General features: G+C 40.9%; 1 protein-coding gene across 4 annotated transcripts in view; it reads left to right on the top strand.

The window, feature by feature from the left end:
* LOC135219459 (probable N-acetylgalactosaminyltransferase 9) overlaps positions 1-21,827 on the top strand; it is a 315,788-nt gene that overhangs the window by 288,352 nt on the left and 5,609 nt on the right. For 2 of the 4 annotated variants that reach the window (XM_064256252.1, XM_064256250.1), the window contains exons 9-10: positions 3,338-3,451; positions 9,601-9,744. In XM_064256252.1, the coding sequence (XP_064112322.1) occupies positions 3,338-3,451; positions 9,601-9,744 (258 nt within the window). The remainder of the gene's footprint in view (positions 1-3,337; positions 3,452-9,600; positions 9,745-21,827) is intronic. The other 2 variants (XM_064256253.1, XM_064256251.1) reach the window with 1 other exon arrangement.

Here is a 21,827-nt window from a genome sequence, read left to right on the forward strand (position 1 = left end):
TCACCTCTTCTGACAGAGGAACTCTCTGTTGAGGGGAATCTCCCACCGGGGACCAGAATTCCTTCAGTCTCCATTATAGAGAGTGAAGGTGAAGGCGACCATAAGGGACCAGTTTCTCCAGAGAAGACAAAACCCAAAGAGGGACCTGCCATTGGTGAGCTGGCTGTTCGGTCTATGATGAATGTCTCACCGACCTGAACTTCTCCAACCTCTGAAGCGAAGGAACTTCCTGGACAGAGGGTGGACTGGAATCTGAAAGTAAGCATCCTTCAAGTCTATTGACAGCAAGAAGTCACTGTATCTTGCTGCCAAAACTCTGGGGCATCTCCATCCTGAACCCTGTCTTCCTTACAAAGTGATTCAGTGTGGAAAGATCGATCGCTGGTCTCTAATTGCCTGTAGCCTTTGGAACCAGGAAACTCCAACTGTAAAACCCCAGTATCTTTAACACTTCCTCCTGAAGAGCCAAGTACTTCGGAGAGCCTTGAGCATAAGTCAGATTGAGAAGGGGTTTGTCTGAGAGACGGGGAGGGAAGCCAAAGGGTAGTAGATACCCCACCCAAAGGACAACTACTACCCAGTTCTCCACTCCATGCAACTGCCATTTGGCCCAATGGCCTGCTAGGCATCCCCCTACCCGTGGCTACCGACAACCCCTCTGCACCTTCCTCAAGTGCCCCTCCTAGCCTTGTAGGGGCAAGATTGAAAGGGTCGTTGCATCTGTCTTGATTTTGATGGAGAAGCAGACTGAGAGGCTCTCACAGAAGTCAAACGCCTGGTCGATTTGACAGGAGAAGACTATTTGGTCTGCTGTTGTGGAGGGGGGGGGGGGGGATGACGTGAACGAGCCTCCGACTTATATACCACCTGATGCACTAGCCTATCTTTGGTATCCGTTCGCTACCAGTCGATTGCATCTTTTAGATGAGGTCTTGGGAATAGAGGCTGCAACTCGAGGAGATCCCTGTTTCGGAGGGCCGACAAGGACTCCAAATCTACTGACCCCGCCACCTTTGACAAGGCCGCATCCCACCTAGTCAGGAGGAGGTTGGCGTATCGCTATCCTGGCTACCACAGTAGACCACAGGTCCAACCAGCACAGAAAATGATGGTTCTTAAGATCTAACCTGATCCAGGGTCAAACCAGGCTTCAGACAGATTACGTCCAAATTGAGGTGACGGGGCATCAGCTGAAACACATTGGTAGAATAATACTTCCTATGTTGCATGAGAGGAGGAGGAAGGACCTTCGAGGGCCTATTGGAGTGCAGAGAGCCATCCTGGTCCAAAACCAAGGCATTAACACACTGCAAGATAGACTCAGCATGCCCCAACAGGGGAACCTCAAATGAGGCCTTAGTATCTTGCCTTGCACCTAGCAAGGCTTCTTAAGCCCATAAGGGTCACAGAGGACTGAGTCTGCATTCTACTCCAAAGATTATTGAACTCAAGAATGAGATCAATAACCTCTAAGAAAGAAAACAGAAACTCCTGGCTCTCTCCTCTGGTTTCAGGAAAGGAGACTGATGATGCGAAGAAGGAGGCTTGCCTCATCCTTCCCTAAAGGCACTGAAGAGGCTTCCCTAAGAAGCTGGGCATCATGCCTCCCATTGGTTGGAGTGGGATCCAGAACTAATAAAGATCCTGAAACAGAGGGCTCCAGAACAGTCAAGCAAAGAAAAATGTACATGGTCCCGAACCAAACTGTGTACACGCTCCCACAACGAATCATGTACGTTCACAGGACGAATCACGTACATGGATGTGCAATGAGTCAAGTACACAGTCTTGTGACAGCACACAAGCACGGTCCTGAAACAGAAAATGACACTGAAGCAAACGCCCTGAAGGAAACTGGTTTCAAAAGTCTCTAATTCTAGAAGATGAACATACACAGCCAAGAAACAGCTCACGTACACATTCGTGCGACAACATACTATGTAGGTACAAATGTCCTGATGGAGATTGGTCTCTACGGCCCCAGTCTCTGGAAGGCGAACAAGAAACACATCCATGGACCTGAGTTGCCTCATGTTCACAACCATCAACCACAACACGTTCGCAGAGAGAAGAATCTTTAGAAGGTGCAGGGGAGACTGTTGTATCAGGCAGCTTCGACCTCTTAATCAGAGCTTAACCATCTTTACGATGGACTGGAACAGGTATATGTAAGGGAGAGACATGTCCTTGTGGAGAAGTTGGCGAAGCACTCCTCTCACTTGTAGAAGACAACACCACAATGTCCAGAATTCTCCAACATTTGACTTGAGGGCGAGGTGGAGGAGGAGGAGACGAAGAAGCAGAAGGAGATGGAGGAGTAGAGGGCTTACTCCTTCTACGACGTCTCTTGCTAAAAGGAGGTGAAGAGGAGCCAAGAAATGAGAGAGTAGGCCAGCCAATAAGCACAGAAATTCCTGAATGCCCAGGCACATGTGTCGAAGAGGCTTAGAAGAATTGGAGGACTCCATGATGATCAAATGAGGCACACACAAAAACAAACTGAAACAAAGAAATCACAGGCAAACAAAGCAACCAGCTTGGGAAGGAGAGCGTAACTGACTACCCTCCAAGATGAGTTGCCAGATGCCACAGATTCCTTGCTTTACAATCTTTGATTATTTTAACCAGTTTCCAGCTGGTGCAAGAAGATTATCCCATTATTAAGACTGAAAGTTTGTTTCGTGTATGAACGATTTAAAGACAGATAATCCTTGGTTTTGTTTTCTATAGTTTTAAGTAGCCAAAAAGATCTTAAATTTCAAATGTTTAATGCTGTAATAATAAAGGCAACAGATTTTTGTCATTTAAATAGTTCACCCATAATATAAAACTTATTATGGTTATGAGGTAAGTTAACATTATGTCTTGAAAAAGGTGATTAATTATATTAGTGAGAAGTGAATGCAGTCAACTTTTGTCTAAAATTCAAAAGTAACAATTATGCTTTTGAAAGTCTACACTATTAATATGTGAGTACAATAATACAGTATTTTGTCTTTGTAATACTTAGTAAGAGATTTTATGCTAGCTAAAATACTATCACTATACTGTACCCCTTTAAGGACCGAATTATGGTGAGTAGACAGTTGTAAGTACAGTAGTAGCAATATTTCACATATTTTATTTTTAATATGCTTACCTCAAATTATTTACGATTCTGCATTAAAGGTGAGTTTTATTCTAAACACACACAACTCAAGATTCTTACACTGTGTATCCATTAGGCAGGAAAAGTCTCCTTCCTCCAGAATCATTTGATTCTTTCCCTTGGGAACCATTTATGCTATAGAATTTGATATGCAAAAAAAAAAAAAAAAAACTCTCTCTCTTCCTCTAGCTGCGTAACAACGTAACAAAGCCAGACATATGCTTTGACAATCTTCAGAGAAATGAGAAGAGTACTTATAATATGGGTCTCTACAGTTGTCACACATTTGTGGCATCCAGTCAGGTAAAGATTTATTTATCCCTTGGGAAAATTGCTAAGTGTATTTTATCCAATGTAAAGTTTAATATATAATAATAATAATACTATGTCATATTAGTACTTATTTGTATATATAGTTTACTTTGTTCATGTTAAAATTCTCATATGTATTACTCAAAACTTTAAATTTTTTTTTTAATTCATGTGATTTAAAGAATCGAGTACAATTAATTTTGGATGTAGCTATGACTCGGCAAATCCTGTGGTCTGATAGCAGATTTTAAAAAGAATTATTTATTGATACAAATCATTTCCTTTCTGAAACTTCTTAAATCATTTCCTTTCTGAAACTTATTATGTACTCTGGTACTTTTAAGGGTAGCCTGCCAAAATTTTACTGTGAAATACAATAAACCCCCAAGTTTGCGTTCTCACTATTTGTGGACTGCAATTCACTGATTCCTCTATGGACATATACAGGCAGTCCCTGGCTTACGATGGGGGTTCCGTTCTTGAGAAGTGTCGTAAGCCAAAAATTGCTGTAAGCCAGAAAATTGTCAAAAATCCTAAGAAAACCATACTATTAATGCTTTGGGTGTATTAATAACTATGTGAACTGCATTTTATTGCATTTTTCATAAAATAAACTTCAAATATTGATTATTTTGCATTTTTTATTCATATTTCTTCCGCCAGTTTGGTGCTGTAAGCGCCGTAACTCTGGAACATGTCGTAAACCTGGAAATAATGTCCGACGAATATAATTGAAAAGCACTGTAACCTCCAAACGTCGTAAGCCGGAGATTGCCTGTACATCATTCGTGGAAAGTTTACCTATTCGCGCTATTTTTCACTGAAATCTTCACTAATTACTGTATTTTCTTATTTTCATGACAATGCACTTTTTGAAAACGTAGGTATAAGCATTTGTATAGGGTTTTTTTGTTATTGAACTTAAAATGGGGAGTTCTAAGTGAATTTAGAGGGGTTTTAAGTATTCGTGGATTTCAGTGATTTGCTGGGGGTTGCAGTACCTTTCCTGTGAATTTGGGAGGTTTACTGTAGTGCTTTTCCAGTGATTTTTGTGTGTCCCTATACTCCTCTCACTTTTCCTTGTTTTAAGCACAGACCTCATATGAATCTTGTGCCTTGCCAATCATGAGGAGGGACCTCACTGCAAGATAATGATCTTTATCTACAAACTAGCAGAATTGTTCCTAAAGGCATTTTTACAATTTTGTTCAAAGTACAAACCATTGTCTTACTAGATATGAATATTTTCTGATTTGATAAAATAATTAATGAGTTCCTAACTGGAATGACAGATCTGGTAAGAAAGGTATTGCTTATCAGTTTCTGGTATAGAGTATAGTTCTTAGTACTATAGTACGTACACAGAATTTTATATTTCTGGCAGGCAGCAGTGCCAATCCAATTTAAGAGAAGCAACTTGTGTGGAAACTTTGGAGAAGTGGAAAAATGAAGTGTGACCTCATTCTGTGAGAAAGATTCAAGTCACATGGTCAGTAGAAGACTTAATATGAGACATTAGTGAAAGACATGAGAAGAGGTGAGTACTGGAGAATTTAGATCTTGCAGTACTCAAGATACTCAAATTTACATGTTCAGTGAAGTTCCTTTAGTAGCTGTAGGTTAGAATCTAGAGAATTAGTAGCATAAACTTTTCTCATAAAAGTTGTCAGCCTTTAATGGAGAGGAATGAATTCCAGTCTATATCACACAGTTGTTGTGGTGGGCTCAAGTTGATAACCTCATCTTTTCAGTGATGGTCTCATATTCTAGTAGAGAGGGGAAGTCCAAGTTACAGTTAGATATTTTATCCAATGGATTGAATAGCCCATTTGACTCAGAAGTATATTCATGGACATCCTGCAGAATTCACTTGGTTGGAAAAAAAAAACCTTCACAAAGGACATGTATTTCCTGATAAACATAGCCATTGCCATTTCCCATATAAAAAAGTTTGAAGTTTTGTGAACCTTGAAGATGAATTTTTTTGGACACTGAGAGACATACTTTTAAAATGAATAATAGTGGAAAGGTATGCGATAAGTTTTGAAAGGACAGCTGTATATTATTATACATAAAAGTTTTAAAGGTATTTGAACCTTGAAAATGACACTGAGAGACTTAATACATACTTTAAAACTGAATCACGGAAAGGTTTGTTTCAAGTTTTAAAAGGGGTGCTATATATTGGCATACAGTATGTATTGTGTCTCTTTGAGAGGAAGCAGTACCCAGCAGAGTTTAGGCCTGAAATAATTCCCTTGAACCAAAATAGGTAATAGGAAATATGACAAGATGAGAGAAGGGATGATCAAAGGAAAAAGTTCTCTAATACACTCTGATCATTTTTAAAATTCAGAGGATGTCATCCATGTCCTGATTATGTTCATCTAGATATTTCCAGAACAGGCCAGTTTCGTCCAATATGAACACCTGTTCTGGGCTTTCTCCTGGATTATTTTCTTGAGGGCCTCCGGATATTTCTCAGCCGACTCTTTGTCGGCTGTACAGCTTCCCCATGTAGTGAAACAGACTTTAGGTGGAACCTTTTCTGAAACCGGTGGAACCCTCTTTTGCTCACCTGAAAACCTTGGGGAGCTGAGGATGGTCCCGATTGTGGCTCTTCTTCCTCTTTGGAGCTGGTTCATCGAAGCCCAAGAATTCCAATTCTCCTTCATCGCCTTCCTGTGCCTTTACATCATCAGCTTCCTCTTCCTCGCCACCTTGTGTAGCAGTTAATAGCTGCTGGTAGAGCTGTCATGCTTTTTCGCGTATAATCTTGGAGTCAAGGGGCACATTCTTCTTCCTGCAATCCTTGATCCAGAACTCAAGTGCAGATTCCATTTTCACGATTGTTTTGTCTCTCACTGTGGACACATGCTCTTTCTTATTTCAGTTTCTTTATTCCTTATGTATCTCACTGTGCTCTCATTGACATTAAAATGGCGGCCGACTGCGGCATAACTTTTGCCCTCCTTCAATATATCGAGAAGTTTCACCTTCTTGTCGAGTTTCATTACGGCCTTCTTTTGTTTAGTTCCCTTGGCAGAAGCCTTAGAAGGGCACTTTTTAGGGGCCATTTTTGGCATGATGCACACGGATATTTGATATTTGCCAATAAGTACAACACAACTTCGCGTTTACCTTCACATTGTCAGTAACTTTCTACGTAGTGAGGCTGGTGATGGAGAGATGCGCGATACCCACAATTCCATCTTTGCGAGATGGGTCTTGTGTTTCAACCAAACAACATCAAGTGTACAGCCAATGAGTGACATGGAAAATTAATGCTGCTCCTGGATTGGCTGCTGTGCAGGCAACAGCCAATAGCATGTCAAGTATCATTTTGTTTGGGTACTACTCTACCATAGCATCACGGCATCATTACAGTTGTTTATATCCTTGGAAAGTTGGTTTGGGTGAAGCATTTTTTAAGAAAACCCAATTTTGTTATTGAAATTTTGCTGTTTACATTAATGTATTACAGAACTGTAATATTTTAAAATTAATAAATCTTTTTTTCATCATAAAAAATGTAGTCATCATAAAAAATGTAGTACATATGCATGAAAATACGTACTGCATGCCACAGATGGAAACATACGTACCCTGCTATTTCCATTGTCTTACATATTTTAGATATGCTCTGTGTACTTTTAGTATCATCCTAAAACACTATGTACGTACCATCATATTTAGAAATCATCTTAAAACATTTCATAAAATGTCAATGCTCACACTACCCAATTGACCCAGTATATACATACAGTTCATTGTTCTCTCATTTGTGGGTTTTTTGCGTGTGCAGTACAGTATACATTACTACAGACTGAGAATTATTCATTAAAATGTCTTCTAAACGTTCTGCTTCTCCTGAAGCTTCTGGCAAAGAGCCTAAGTATCAGAGGCCCTTACAGTTAATGATAGATGAGGAGAAAATAGACATGATTGTCATGTTAAGAGAGGGCAGAAGTTATGGAGAAGTAGCAGCCCATTACCATGTGACTGAAAGTGCAGTTGGCTGCATTGAGAACAAATATGAGCAGGGCAAAATACTTGAGGAGGCCATTCTTGGGCAAGAACTTGCCTCCCTCTTTAGTACAGCTATTACATCAATGGACCAGGCCTTGAGAAATTTCATGGTCTACAATTTGACCAAGGATGTCAGGGAGGTACAACTTTCATCAATACTATTAATGAAATAGTGAAACCCTATAATGACTTGTTGGTACAAATGTACAAATACTTCAAGACGGTGGTGCCTCCTGAAATCCCTGATGAAGCACCTCCTGAAGAAGGTGATGAGGTGCCCTCAGAGGATCTGTAGCTCCTCTACTTTGCTGTGCAATCTATCTTTATCATCATTGATCAGGCTGCATGGCTATAATATTATCATCATCTATGATCTACGTTAATCACAAGTAAGTGCTATATGATTTAATATTATTACACCTATTATACAGTAAATAATGGAAGCTCTTAGCTTGTAAAAATTCTTTCTGTTCACTACATATTCATCATTGTAGATTGTCCAGCATTCATGTGCATTTTTTTTTTGAGGAGGCATACAACAATCTTCAAGCCTTACAGAAAGTATTGGCCTCTACACATCTTTGTGGTTAATGTAGTTAAAGAATTCACTCAATCAGTACAACTGTTTCCAGATACTGTATCAGGCTTCCTTCTCCAGGAGAGGGATCTGTTAATCTAGGTAGCAAAGGGTTTCAGATTTGTCCTTTATAAGGGGGATAACCTTTCTTTCCTGACTTAGCCAAGTTGAAATGACTTTACTAATTATTTTGAGCAGGATATTCTTAGGGAAACTATCAGGCTTCCTAGATGGGATCTTTCATTGCCTTGAGAAGCCTAAGCTTTGCATGAACCAAGAGCCACTGGAACAAGCTTTTATTTGTTCTTCTACCACAGACTTTTTCTCTGGACTAAACATTTGATCAATCCTTTCTTTGGACTTTACTGAGAAGGTTCAAATGTCAGTAAACAGAATTTTATACCGTAATAAACCCTTCACCATTCCATAACTTCCAATCTATTCCCAAATGCTAAAGACCTCCATGGCCTGGTCAGAATATTTTGCTTCATTTTCATGGTGCCAGACTCCAGAGGAGGTAAATCAGACTTGTCTAAAGTACAAATCAGAAATAGAAATGGTATAAGAAGATATATTTAAAAAAAAAATTTCATGCTGTCATGGTTATTTTGATGGTGTATCTAAGGATGTACCATCAGAACCTATGTTAATTTTAATGCTTTCACAGAAACAGCCCCTTAGCCTGCAGGATAAAAATTGTTGATAAGTGAAGCCTATATCATCTCAAGCTCTAAATAGATCCCACAGTTCTCTGTATCATCTCAAGCTCTAAATAGATACTTCACTTCTCTAGATAAACTATCTGGAGCTTTCACAACTTATTTTTGGCCCACATCAATTAAAGTGATTGAAAAAGATAAAATTTTCACATACTAAACCCATTACTACTCAAACAATATTGCCCATATTCCTGCTCCATGCTCTTGCGTTTAAAGGTGTAATGGAGAAGACTTGTTCAACACCTGGGAATAGATATTGTGACAAATGGAACTACCCAAATATAACTGAAAATTGTCTGTGCATATTATGTTACTTGATCTTTATTGTACTAATTCCCATCATCATTATTATAATTACCATAAAAAGCTTTTTAAATTATTTAATAATACATTATTTAATTAAAAAATATTAATTTTTTTACCAAGATAATACCTGTGTTTAATGAAGATGTCGAAGTTTTAGCTGTGCTATAATAAAATATGTAGTAAAATAACAACAGTATGTACATTTGTCTAACAGACATGAAAATATAAACATAAGGAATGGAATCTTTAATTCCTTATCTTTAGTGTATCCTTAAAAAGTTTGAATTAAATTGATTATGTACTAATAAACTTCCTTAACCATTCCCTGTATTATATAAGTCCTGCATAAACATTTTTCAAGAAATGCCAATGAACTAAATACGTAGTACTGCAAGGTATTTTTGTAACTTTACCTATTTGCTGGTTATCCTATTAATGACGCTAGATAAAAAATATTTGCAATGATTTACAATTCTAGATATAAAATATTTACAAAGTACCTTTTCCAGTTTATGTCCTTTACTAAAACTGGAGAACTGCGACGAGAAGAAGTTTGTGCAGAAGTGCCAACTTTCTTTGCCAAAACTTATGAAAATGTGAAGATGTCAACGTGTCATGGACGTCAAGGAAATCAAGAATGGGTCCTAACTCAGGTACTGTATGATGTATGGTAAATTTTGATAGAGCTAATGTTTTATCATGATTTTAAATACTTTCACTTTTCAGGTTTTGATATTTTTAGCCATACTCGGTGAAATATGTACTGTACTTTCAATATTTACATCATCATGTAATGAATCATGCGGTACATACAGAAAGATATTGTATTGGTGACAATTGTTTTAGTGAGAGAAATGCTTATTTACTCTATTCCTATATTTCCCCCGACCTTCCCCCCCCCCCCCCCCCCCCACACACACACACACACACACACACACACACACACACACACACACACACACACACACATTCCTAGCACCTTTATGTTGGGTGGAGAACTACAGAGAGCAGCTGCATAGATGTAGATCATAACTCAATCCAAGTAGTTGCTCTAAACTTTATTTCAGACCTTGCCCTCAGTGTTGGATCTGATCTCAACAGATAGGACAGCCCTGCTCAAGATGTAACATTATTTTTCCTTCCCTAGTATGGCCTCTTTGGAGGGTGGGAGTTCCTCCTGGATGAAATTTTATTATCATGTCAAGTGCAATATTGAAAATGACAAAAAAATTGGAATGGCAAGAAATATGGATAACTCAACAAAAAGCAAACCAAGGCTCATGTTTCATTGCTGTACTCTTGAGTTATACAATCAAAAAGACAGAATGAATAAAAAAGGAGAAATATCACTATACCAAATTCTTATCTCACATTTTAATGACTATTTGGTCTTGATATTTGGCCACCATTCTTATGGAAACCAGGCAAAAGGATATTTTCTGAAAAATTATAAAGAAAAGTGCCTATAGATTGTCCTGCAAAAGAAATGACCTAACTAACTAAAGCGGCTGCTGAAAAAAAAATAAGACTGACAAAATGAACTAAAATCAAGGATCTGTTTTTGATCCCCAAGTAGAGTAGAAGAAAGAATAACTAGATAAGACTAACTCTTGGATTTCATCCTCAAGTACAGTAGTGCAAAAACTTATAATCTTACATTGCTAAACGAGTACAGTGTAAAATACATTTCTGAAATTAAATTGCATTTTTCCCAACTATACAAGCCTGCGGTCCTGTACAATAGGAATTACTTCATGCAAAGCCAGGACATGACTGCTAAAATCTTTCAAACAAGGTGGTTTGGTAGTTAACTACCACTCCGGTAGTCGGGAGCCTCCCGACTGGTGACTCCTGACGGGACATAACCATTCCAATTTGCTTTAGGCCTAGGTAGGAGATTGAGGGGTGGCATGAGATGGGCAATTAGTGTAAAGGACCACAGGTATGTATGGTTAGGAAAAATACAATATGCTTTCAAAAACTGTACTTTGTTCCTACACAATAGTATACCAATCCTCGGTCCTTTACGATAGGAAGAATCACTAATTGGTGGGAGGAATCTGAGTGAGCCTCTATGAACCAACTGGAGTTCAGCACATCTGAGATTTCCTTCTTGGTAATAAGAGCAAAGAGGGAAATCCAGCCACTGGCATCTAATTGGAGTTAAGAGTTAACTCATAAAAACGGAGAGTGAGTCCTTTTTATATGAACGCACAGAACCATAATGTTTGAGATAACAAGGCAATTACAGTCATTTGGGTTTGTCTTATGTCAGAGTCCTCTTCCCTGCCTTGTAAAGGGAATGGGAGGATATTGCTTTCATTTTAAGGAGTGTCTTACCTGCATTGGCCGCTTGGTCCAGCATGTAATGGTCCATATACTCTGCCTGAAGGGAAAGAGTAAGATGAAGGAGATCCAGTCACTCCAAAGACATACTCATTCATACTGTACAAGGTGAGATGCAACCTTGTCCTGTTAGAGGAGCTGGGTAAGTTGCACAACTTGTTGAGCAACCACCACCGGTCCTAAGGAGAAAGTATCATTGGACCTATGGTGAATATCCCGAAGGTAATGAGAGATGAAGGTGGTCTGGTGTGCCCAGACCCCCCACTTTCAGTACCTGTTGAACCGACAGGTTCTTATGGAATGCGAGGGATGGGGCAATGCCCCTGACCTTGTGAGCTCTCAGACAAAGGGCACCAGTGTCGTCTACGCCAGCAGCAGTGTATGCCTTCCTGATCGTCTTACGAAACCAGAAAGAATAGTGTTCTTGGACACTTCTTTTTTGGAAACCCCTGTACTAACGAAGAGTCATTGCACTCAGGCTGGAGATATCAAGTCTTCTTCAGATAGTCTTAGCAATTGAATAGGACAAAGTAGCATCTCATCTGGATCATTACCAAAGAAGTCACTCAGGGATGGGATATAAAAAAAAAAAAAAAAAAAAAAAAAAAAAGGACTCGAACCTAGAGTCAGAGACTGGTGGGTTCTGAGTCTTTGCTAAGAAGTCTGCGACAAAATCGAGTGTGACTGATCCCCATCCCCTTGAGTGTTTTACATCGAAGGAAAGATCATGAAGTTCACAAACTCTCTTCATTTATGCCAGGCAGAGCAAGAAAATGGCCTGGCAAGAAAACAGTCTTGATTGTCAGATCCCTGTCTGATAACTCTCAAAGGGCTTTGCAACATGAGAGTCACATCCTGTGCAGAAGGCCCGAGATTCCTGGGTGGGCAAGACCTTCCAAAGCTTCTCATGAGTAAGGACATCTCGAAAAAGGAATAGATATCAATATCCTTCAGCTTTAAGACCAGGTCTAATGTGGCCCTTTAGTCTTTTACAGCTGAGACAGAGAGGAGCTTCTCTTGGCGAAGGAAGATGAGGAAGCCCGTGACCTACTGAAGAATGACTCTGACCAGAGAGATAACCCGTCTGACACTAACCACAGAAGATGGCCCAATTTCCCTGGTATACCACTGAGACGACTGTCTGAGGTATCCTCCCATCTCATCCGTGAGGACACGGAAGGTACAGTATGATGCTACTATATTCTGTGTGCAGTTGACACAGAAGGTCGTGCCAAAGAGGAATCTCTCTCAGTGTCTCAGAAAGTAGAGCCAGAAGTTCGGGATGCCAAACAACTTGAGGCCACCAGAATCATCCGGAGATTCGAGGTGGTCAAAACACTGTTGATCACCAAGTGAATCATGCAGAACGGGGACTGTCCCACGGGTGTTGGAACACATCCTCTGCAGTGGTGAATGGGTCCGATACAATGGTGCAGAAAGTCTCCAACTTCCCCGTAGGCTAAACCCCCTTTCCGCCATGTCTTGGTGTAGGGACCACTTAGTTCCTATCACCTGATTCTGGTGACTGAGCTTGTCTGCCACTACATTCCTCTTGCCTAGAATATATCTGGTTGACCCAACTCTTGCACCCGCATTGTCAACTGGTGAAGTGATAGATAAGAGAGACCCCCCTGCTTGTTGACATATACCACTACTGTGGTACTCTTGCTCATCAGTACGTACAACATGTCTCATCATTTGATCCTGAAACTCTTGGGGAGCCAGGAAGGCAGCCTTGAGTTCCAGGATGTTGATGTAAGGTGCTTGTCGTGATGGTTCCACACTCCTGCAATCAGCACCTTCTCCAGGTGTGCGATCCATCCCACAGTCGATGCATCTGAGAACAGAAGCATGTCCAGAGGGGGAGTGTTAAGATCTACTCCTATTAAGAGGTTCCTGTCATCGAGCCACCAGTCCAAATCCTCTCTTACCTCCTGTGAGATGGGGACAAGAGCAGATTGAGGATTGCAGGACTGTGACCAAAACCCTCAATCTCCACTGGAGAGATCAAAGGTGAAGCCGACCATGAAGGACCAGCTTTTCCAGAGACAACAGGTGACTGATCACGACTTGCCACTGCTGAGCTGACTGCTCCTGTCGAGACAGGAACTGTCATGCTGCCTCTCTGAACCTGCTGATACGAGAGTCTGAGGGGAAGGCTCTTCCAGCTGCTGTATCTACCAGCAAGCCCAGATACTTCGTCCTCTGCTTGGGCTTGAGATCAGACTTCCTGGTATTTATCATGATTCCTACATCATGACAAAACTTAAGAAGTCGATCCCTGTTCTGTAGCAACTGTGAGCGAGAGCTCGCCAGGACCAGCCAATTGTTGAGATACCTGAAGAGACGTATCCCATGCAAGTGTGCCCAAGCTGACACCAGGGTGAACACTAGTGAACACCTGGGGATGAAGTAAAGGTACATGCGGGGTGATTGATGGATGGGTATTTGGAAATACACATCCTTCCAATCCACCGTAAGCATGAAGTCATTCTCCCTGATAGAGGCGAGCACAGTACCTGCTGTCTCTATCTTGAACCGAGTCTGCCAAATGAATTAGTTCAGGGGAGAGAGGTCTATGACTGGTCTCCAGCCCCCTAAAGTGTTCTCTATGAGAAAGATTTTGGCTGTAAAACCCTGGAGACTGGTCTGACACAACTTCCACAGTGCCCTCTTCAGCATCTTCTGCACTTGCAACAGTGCCAGGTACTTCTGAGAATCTTTGATGTACAACTGCAAACGGACCGGGTGGTTGGTGAGTGGTGGAGACTCGAAGGGTAGTAGATATCCTTCCTGAAGAACTTCTACTACCCACGTCTCTGCTCCATATTGCCCAATGGCTTGATAGCATCCCCACCAGTGGCAGAAGCTGGAGGGGAATACTGCCCATAGCATTTCCCCTTCTTTTTTCGCTTACCCCCTTTTCCTGATAGTCAGAAGGGCTGAAAGGGATGCGATTGCATCCCCTTCAAAGGGAGAGAAGAAGGCTGGGTGTTTGCATGAGTGCCCTTTGAAGGGCTAGGCTTCTTAGGGGAGGAAGAGGTAGGCTTCTTAGGGGAGGAAGAGCTAAGCTTCTTTGGGGAGAAAGAGCTAGATAGTCTCAAAGGTCTCGGCACAGTGGAACCCAAAGACCCAGAGGTCTTCGCCACTGCCTGGTGAACGAAGCGGTCTTTATCTTCATCCCAATGCTTGTCCACCACAGCATCTACCTGTTCTCTAAGAGAGAGGTAGAACACAGCAGAGAACTGTTGTGTAGGGTCAAAACTGACTTGGGATGAAGAGACCTGGCGACGTAAGAGGACAGCATCACTTCTCATCAGCACCAGGTTTGCCCACAGGTTTGCCGTCTGGTGGGCCAAGTAGGAAATAGCCCTACCTCCAGTCTGGCACAGTCTCACAAAGGCTGAGTCTTCTGGAACGATATCTCCAGAAGAGGCAACAACCTTACACACTGTGAATGACTACAGATCTAGCCAGGAGACTGCCTGCAGAACTGCCATAGTGGTAGCGTCCAGGGACACTGGTTCTTACTGTGAGATACACTCTGCAGTAAGATGCTGCAGCGACAGACCAGGACTCCTCAATTTATACTAGGTCTGGGTAAACCTGCTTAGTTGGTAAAGACCTCTCCGAGGGCATGTAGAAATGCCTCTGACAAAGGTAGAGGACGCATCTTGTCTGAACGATTGTCCCACTACACCATCAGTAATAGCAGACCATGGCAGCCTCATTGAAACTTTTGGTTCCTTCTTAGGACCCCAAAAATATTCGAGAGGAGAGGGGCAGTCTCCCGAAGAAGAGGCCATGGTTGCTTCCCCGAGATTGTTGTGCCAAAGGATCAGCGCTGTGATCTCAACGAAGGTCCTCTGTATCTCGGGGGTGTCTGCGCCCCTAGGCAAAGGACCCTTAAGCCCTTTGAGAGGGCAGTCCTCTCGATCTACTCTCCCTACAGGAGGGAGAATCTTGCCAGACCCCCTTGATCTATCCTGAACAACATGAGTGTACATCAGGTGGGGCCCTAAAACCCCTCTAGGAACATAGGCTCCCTTTGCTGAATTCTGCAGAGAACACAGTCCAGGATTCCTCCTATTCACCTTGCCCCTCCTGGTGTATCCCGAGGAAGTATTTAGAGGGAATAGGAGAGGAGGATCGGATGCTCCCACTTGTCTTTTCAGCCACACTGAAAGGAGGAATGAGTTGCACGTGATCATCAAACCGCAGTGATGAAGACAATGTGTGTCTCGGAGAGCGTTGTCACCTTGGTGAAACATTAATGAGGAGAGTGTAGAGGTTCTCATTTCCCTGTTGACATGCTTGTCTTTGTTGTACTCATCTGCTTACGCGAATGCGAGCAAGTCAGGTGAGGATGCGCAGTCAACAGGTTGATGAGAATGTGCACCATCCTCATAATGTATCCCAGTCCTCTTTGAGGCTGAACCCTCATGTGAAGAGGACTGCACAGGGGCCCTCCTCTTAGCTACTCCATATGCCTTCATCCCAAGAGAAAGTGACATCTTTTCTGGTACCTGTTCAAGAGCCAAGCTTGGCTTCCACAGGGAGGGGCGAGTCACCTGTATGACTTGACCTCTGCTCTTGTCCTGTGCCAATGTTGGGACAGTGAGTGGTCTCTCTGGCATCAACATTGGATGTGTGTCCCCCCCAGTTTCCGGGGCGGAAAATTTAGAACTAGAGACAGGAGAACAAACTGAGGTCTGAACTCCTGGGGCTCCTGTGACACTAGACACTTGGGACAGTGCCATGGTTCCTGCTCCCGTAGCAAACCTATGCTAGGTTCATACAGGTGGTAGTGGTAACCACAGAGCGAGTTACTGCAGAGCTGACACTGTTGAGGTGTGCCAGCTATGTGCTCACAGACTGGACTCCCGCAAAGCCCAACTAAATCCACACCTGAGCCAAACCTGACACCTCACTTGCAGAAGACACAGTTGGGTTAATGGGAGGGGTACCCTCTGTCTTCAAAGGAGACCCTTCAGAGTGAGAGGAGACCCCCAGAGGAGTGTTGTCCTGGTCCCCCCCCCCCCCCCCCCAAACTCTTCCTCCTCTGACGAGTTGGGAAAGGAAGATAAAGCAGAGTCTTCCCCCAAAGGGGAAACAGCAAGCACGGGATGATTACAGGGAGAGAGATAAGAAGACGAAGGATCGGAAACAAGGGTGTGGGCGGGGTTGTATTACCCTCAACCGGAAGCCCTGGGTGTCTTCCTCTGATATCGCCTTCTCCTGGCAAGCTTCCCCACTGCTCTGGAGACCAGTCACAACACTCAGTACAACAATTATCAATAGTACACTCATGCCCTTGGCAATAGGAACAAAGGGTGTGGGGATCAATGTCGATAGCCAAGCAGAAATTACCACACCTTTGACCTTGCACCCCCGGGGCTAGGACTTCTTTGGGAATTATGATTAATGGGTTTGCATAATGTCATTCTATCAAACACACAATTACGTATACACAAACAGATAACAAGATATCACAAACAAACAACATAAAAAATCTCACCAAGACCGAAAGAAATTAGCAAACAGTTGGGCAGAGCACAAAGAACACGTCTACTCCTGACAATGGCTGAAAGCAAATTGGCATGTTTACGTCCGGGACTCCCAACTACAGGACCGGTAGTTAACTACCGAGCCACCTCAATTAAAAGATTTCAGCTGCCGAGCTCAGGCTTCTCCTTTAGTAATTCCTATTGTTAAGAACTGAGGGTTTGTATATTGTGTAGGAACAATTACTATACTATAAATTCAACCTTCCTAAACAGGTAGCGTAAATTATACTACAGTAATACCTCAATCTTATGCGATTCGAGTTGTGCAAATTCACAATAGTGCAAACTTTTCATTGGAACCTAATTATCATAGGCAAATATTTTTCAGACACATAAACACAAATGCAACATTTTTGAATCCTGGAGAAACCCTGCAAAAGTGTTTCTTTAATTTTTTATGCAAGTTATAAGTTTTCAAGCTTTAACATGTAAATTACCTAACATTAAATAATATAAAAATAATAATTCTCTTTCTCTCCCTCTTAGTGAGATGTGAGAATTCTTATGGTACCTACATGTACATACTATGTTTATTAATATTTTCAAATACTTTTAATAATAATAACAAATATTATGAGTACAGTAATATCCCGAACTTATGCGAGGTTAGGTTCCAGACCCCCTTACATAAGGGGAAGTTTTGTGTAAGTTTGGCACATTCTAAAAATGCTAATAAATGGTTGCTACTAGAGTTTGAACACTAAATATGACCCTAATCATGCTCCCTAAATATCGAGCTAACTTTTAAATAAAATTAAAGTTGGTGTAATTTCATTTAAATGTTAGCTTAATACATTAGCCATGAAAAAAGAAATAAATGGTTGGTAAAAATATAAATGTGTGAAGATTACATACTACAACATAATTCTCTCTTCCTTCTCCCTTCCAGCCAACCAATCTATTTTTATAAGTCTTCTCAACCACTTGAGAGAGCTTGAAAACTTATAAATTACATAAAAAAATTGAACAAACACCTCTGTAGGGTTTCTCCAGGATTTGAAAATATTGCATTTGCCTTTGTGATTCTGTGAAATACTTGCATATAATAATTAATTAGGTTCCAATGAATAGTTTCAGCTCCTGTGAATTCGTGCAACTCGAACTGCGTAATATTGCGGTATTACTGTATTATAAAAAAACTAGGAAAAAATAATAATTATAACAAATATTATTAGTGTACTTAGGAAGCAGACCCTCTCTCAAGCATACTTTATTAAAAGTAATGGCTACTTCAGCAGCATTACACTTGTAGAGATTCTTCTCTATTTTCCGAATAGCGGCTTTTTCCGTGCTACTTAGACAGGCTAGTAGAGCGCCTATGGAGGTCATGATCAAATACAGAGTCAAAATTGGTGTATATATTTGAATTTTACAGATAAACTATGATACCATAGTTATCAAAGTCATTAACGATATATATATATATATGTCTCTCTCTCTCTCTCTTTCTTGAAGCAAGCGAGCTTTCGTCTGGAGCTGCCAGACATCCTCGGGCTGGGAAGCTGAGGGTGGACTGATCTTGAAGCGGTGTCCGTCCTCGTTTAGCATGGGGCAGACCCCCTGCTGTCAACTCCAAATATAAACGAGGACGGACACCGCTTCAAGATCAGTCCACCCTCAGCTTCCCAGCCCGAGGATGTCTGGCAGCTCCAGACAAAAGCTCGCTTGCTTCAAGAAAGAGAGAGAGAAGAGAGAGAGAGGAGAGAGCGAGAGAGAGAGGAGAAAGAGAGAGAGATATCGTTAATGACTTTGATAACTATGGTATCATAGTTTATCTGTAAAATTCAAATATATACACCAATTTTGACTCTGTATTTGATCATGACCTCCATAGGCGCTCTACTAGCCTGTCTAAGTAGCACGGAAAAAGCCGCTATTCGGAAAATAGAGAAGAATCTCTACAAGTGTAATGCTGCTGAAGTAGCCATTACTTTTAATAAAATATTATTAGTATTACATATATAAAAAAATGAGAAATGAGAAAGAGAAAAAATTGATAAGTATCAAGACCTGAAAATAGAAATAAGATGGATATGGGATATGCCAGTGGCACCCATATGGTCACTAGGCACAATTCCCAGATCCCTGAAAAGGAACCTGGAAAAATTACTGCTGAAGTAGCTCCAGGACTCATGCAGAAGAGTGTGCTCCTGGAAACAGGCACATATAAGAAAAGTGATGGACTCCTAAGGAGGCAAGATGCAACATGGAACCTCACATTATAAAACTACCCAGTCAAATAGGATGTCTGTGATAGACTGAAAAATAATTATAATAATAATAACATAACTGTAATTAAAAAATTTGTATGTGATATTATTTTAAAGAAATAACCTTTCCATTTCCCTTTCAAGTAAGAACAACTCTTCTCTATCTCTCTCTCTTGCTGAGATGAAAGAATTTTTATGGAACGTATATGTTTATTAATATTTTCAAATAATAATAATAAGTATTATTTAATAATAATAATAATGCACACAGTCCCCAGTTATTGGCAGACTCGGTTAATGGCTATCCAGTTTTATGGTGCTCGTCTAGCGCTATATATTCGGTGATTTATGTTGCCATAACGGGCCAATTTTCGGTCATTGGAGCCATAACGTGTCAATAATAGAGTTATGGTGACATAACATACCTAACAGTGGCGCCATTAACCGAAACGTGGTGCCATAAACCGCCGAGTTTCAGTTAATGGCGGTTTTCACTTATCAGCACCCCACAGAGACAGGAGAATGACAAACAGAACAGAAGAATGGCACAACAAACCAATGCACGGACAGCACATGAGAAAGAGGAAAGAACTTGCCAGCGATGAAACATGGCAATGGTTACAAAGGGGAGAACTCAAGAAGGAAACAGAAGGAATGCTAACTGCGGCACAAGAACAGGCCCTAAGAACCAGATATGTCCAAAGAAGGATACATGGGAATAACATCTAACCCACATGCAGGAAGTGTAATATGAAAAATGAGACCATAAACCACATAGCAAGCAAATGTCAGACTCTTGCACAGAACAGTACAAAAAGAGGCATGATTCAGTAGCAGAAGCCCTCCACTGGAGCCAATGCAAGAAACACCAGCTACCTTGCAGTAATAATAATAGAAATTAGAAGGATATGGGATATGTCATTGGAAAGTGTACTCACAATCATGGGAACATTAGGCATGATCCCAAGATCCCTGAAAAGGAACCTGGAAAAAGATGCCGAAGTAGCTCCAAGACTCGTGCAGAAGAGTGTGCTCCTAGAAACAGCACAGTGAGAAAAGTGATGGACTCCTAAGGAGGCAGGATGCAACCTGCAACCCCACTCTATAAAATCCACCCAGTTGAACAGGATGACTGTTATAGGCCTAAAAAAATAATAATATTTTATAATAATAATATAACTGTTATTGCAAAGTGATGCATATAAAAAAATGTTTTCCCCCTTTTCTTTGTTTTGAACTCCATTCGAAGCTCCAAGTCCAGAGCTGTCAAATGTATCAAATAATGTGATTGGAGGGGGTGTTGCTGATTATAACATAACTCTCTCTCTTCATACGTATGTAATCTTCACATACTTATATTTTTACTAACCATTTATTTCCTATTTTAAGGGCAAGTATTAAGCTAATTTTATATGAAATTGCAGTCATTTTAATTTCATTTAAAACTTTTATATGAAATTGCAGTAACTTTAATTTCACTTAAAAGTCAGCTTCATACTTATATAAAGCCAACTATTCTCTCTCTCTCTCTCTCTCTCTCTCTCTCTCTCTCTCTCTCTCTCTCTCTCTCTCTCTCTCATAAGTAATTAGTGGCAGATAATTTTTAATCTTATTTATTTTTACCCCCTACCCTCTAGAACAGTAAATGTGCTGTTCTAAAACACGGACACAACTAAGTGTTGTATTAGTCCAAATAAAAAGCAGTTTTTTCATGAAAAGGAATTTCAGAACAAAGAGAAAGACAGAATAAAGTTTCTTAAAAGTGGTTGAGAAGACTTCTAAAAATAGATCAGGGCGAACCAGTACTTAACTTGGGTGAAGAGGCAGATTGACGATCCATAACGAAAAAGAATAACGAAACCAATAAAAAGAACAGATAGCTATAAAAAAGCGTGCAACGCTGGGAGGCTATCGATAAGAATGTCGCCGCAGTCCCCTTCAACAGGGTACTGGTGTGACCTATAGGTCGGCTCCCCGTTTTCAGGGTCTTTTGATGAGGAAAAGGCTAATTGGAGGGGTTACTGTGGTAGTGTTTTAACACATCGGCCCCAGTTCTATACCGACACCTTTTATTTAGGTGAGCGAGTCAGAGACTTCTGACATGTCCAATTTAGCAGTTCTCTGGTATCATAGCAATATTTTACTAGAAATAGTGCTAAAGAGGACACATTTCACGGAGCGACACGGCTGAGCCCAGAAATAGATCAGTTGGTCAAGGGGAAAAGAAGAGAAATATGTTGTACGTAATCTTCATACACAACTATATTTTTACCAACCATTTATTTCTTTTTTAAGGGTAATGTATTAAGCTAATTTTTAAATGAAATTACAATAATTTTTATTTCATTAAAAGTTAGTTTAATACTTAGGGAGCATGAATGTCATATTTAGTGTTCAACTCTAGAAGTAAGCATTTAGTATTAGCATTTTTAAAGACTGTACCAAACTTGGTGAGTGGGATCTGGAACCTAACCTCTACAAGTTCAGGGTATTAGTGTACACAACTAAATCATGAGCCTCCTAGAATTGGTGAGATGAGCCAGTCTAAAAGTTGCCATCAATAAATTCACAGGCTATTGAAGTAATGGAACCTCTTACCTGCCTGTTATCTCA

Source organism: Macrobrachium nipponense, chromosome 1 (genome assembly GCF_015104395.2).
Source record: "Macrobrachium nipponense isolate FS-2020 chromosome 1, ASM1510439v2, whole genome shotgun sequence".
Classification (NCBI taxonomy): Eukaryota; Metazoa; Arthropoda; class Malacostraca; order Decapoda; family Palaemonidae; genus Macrobrachium; species Macrobrachium nipponense.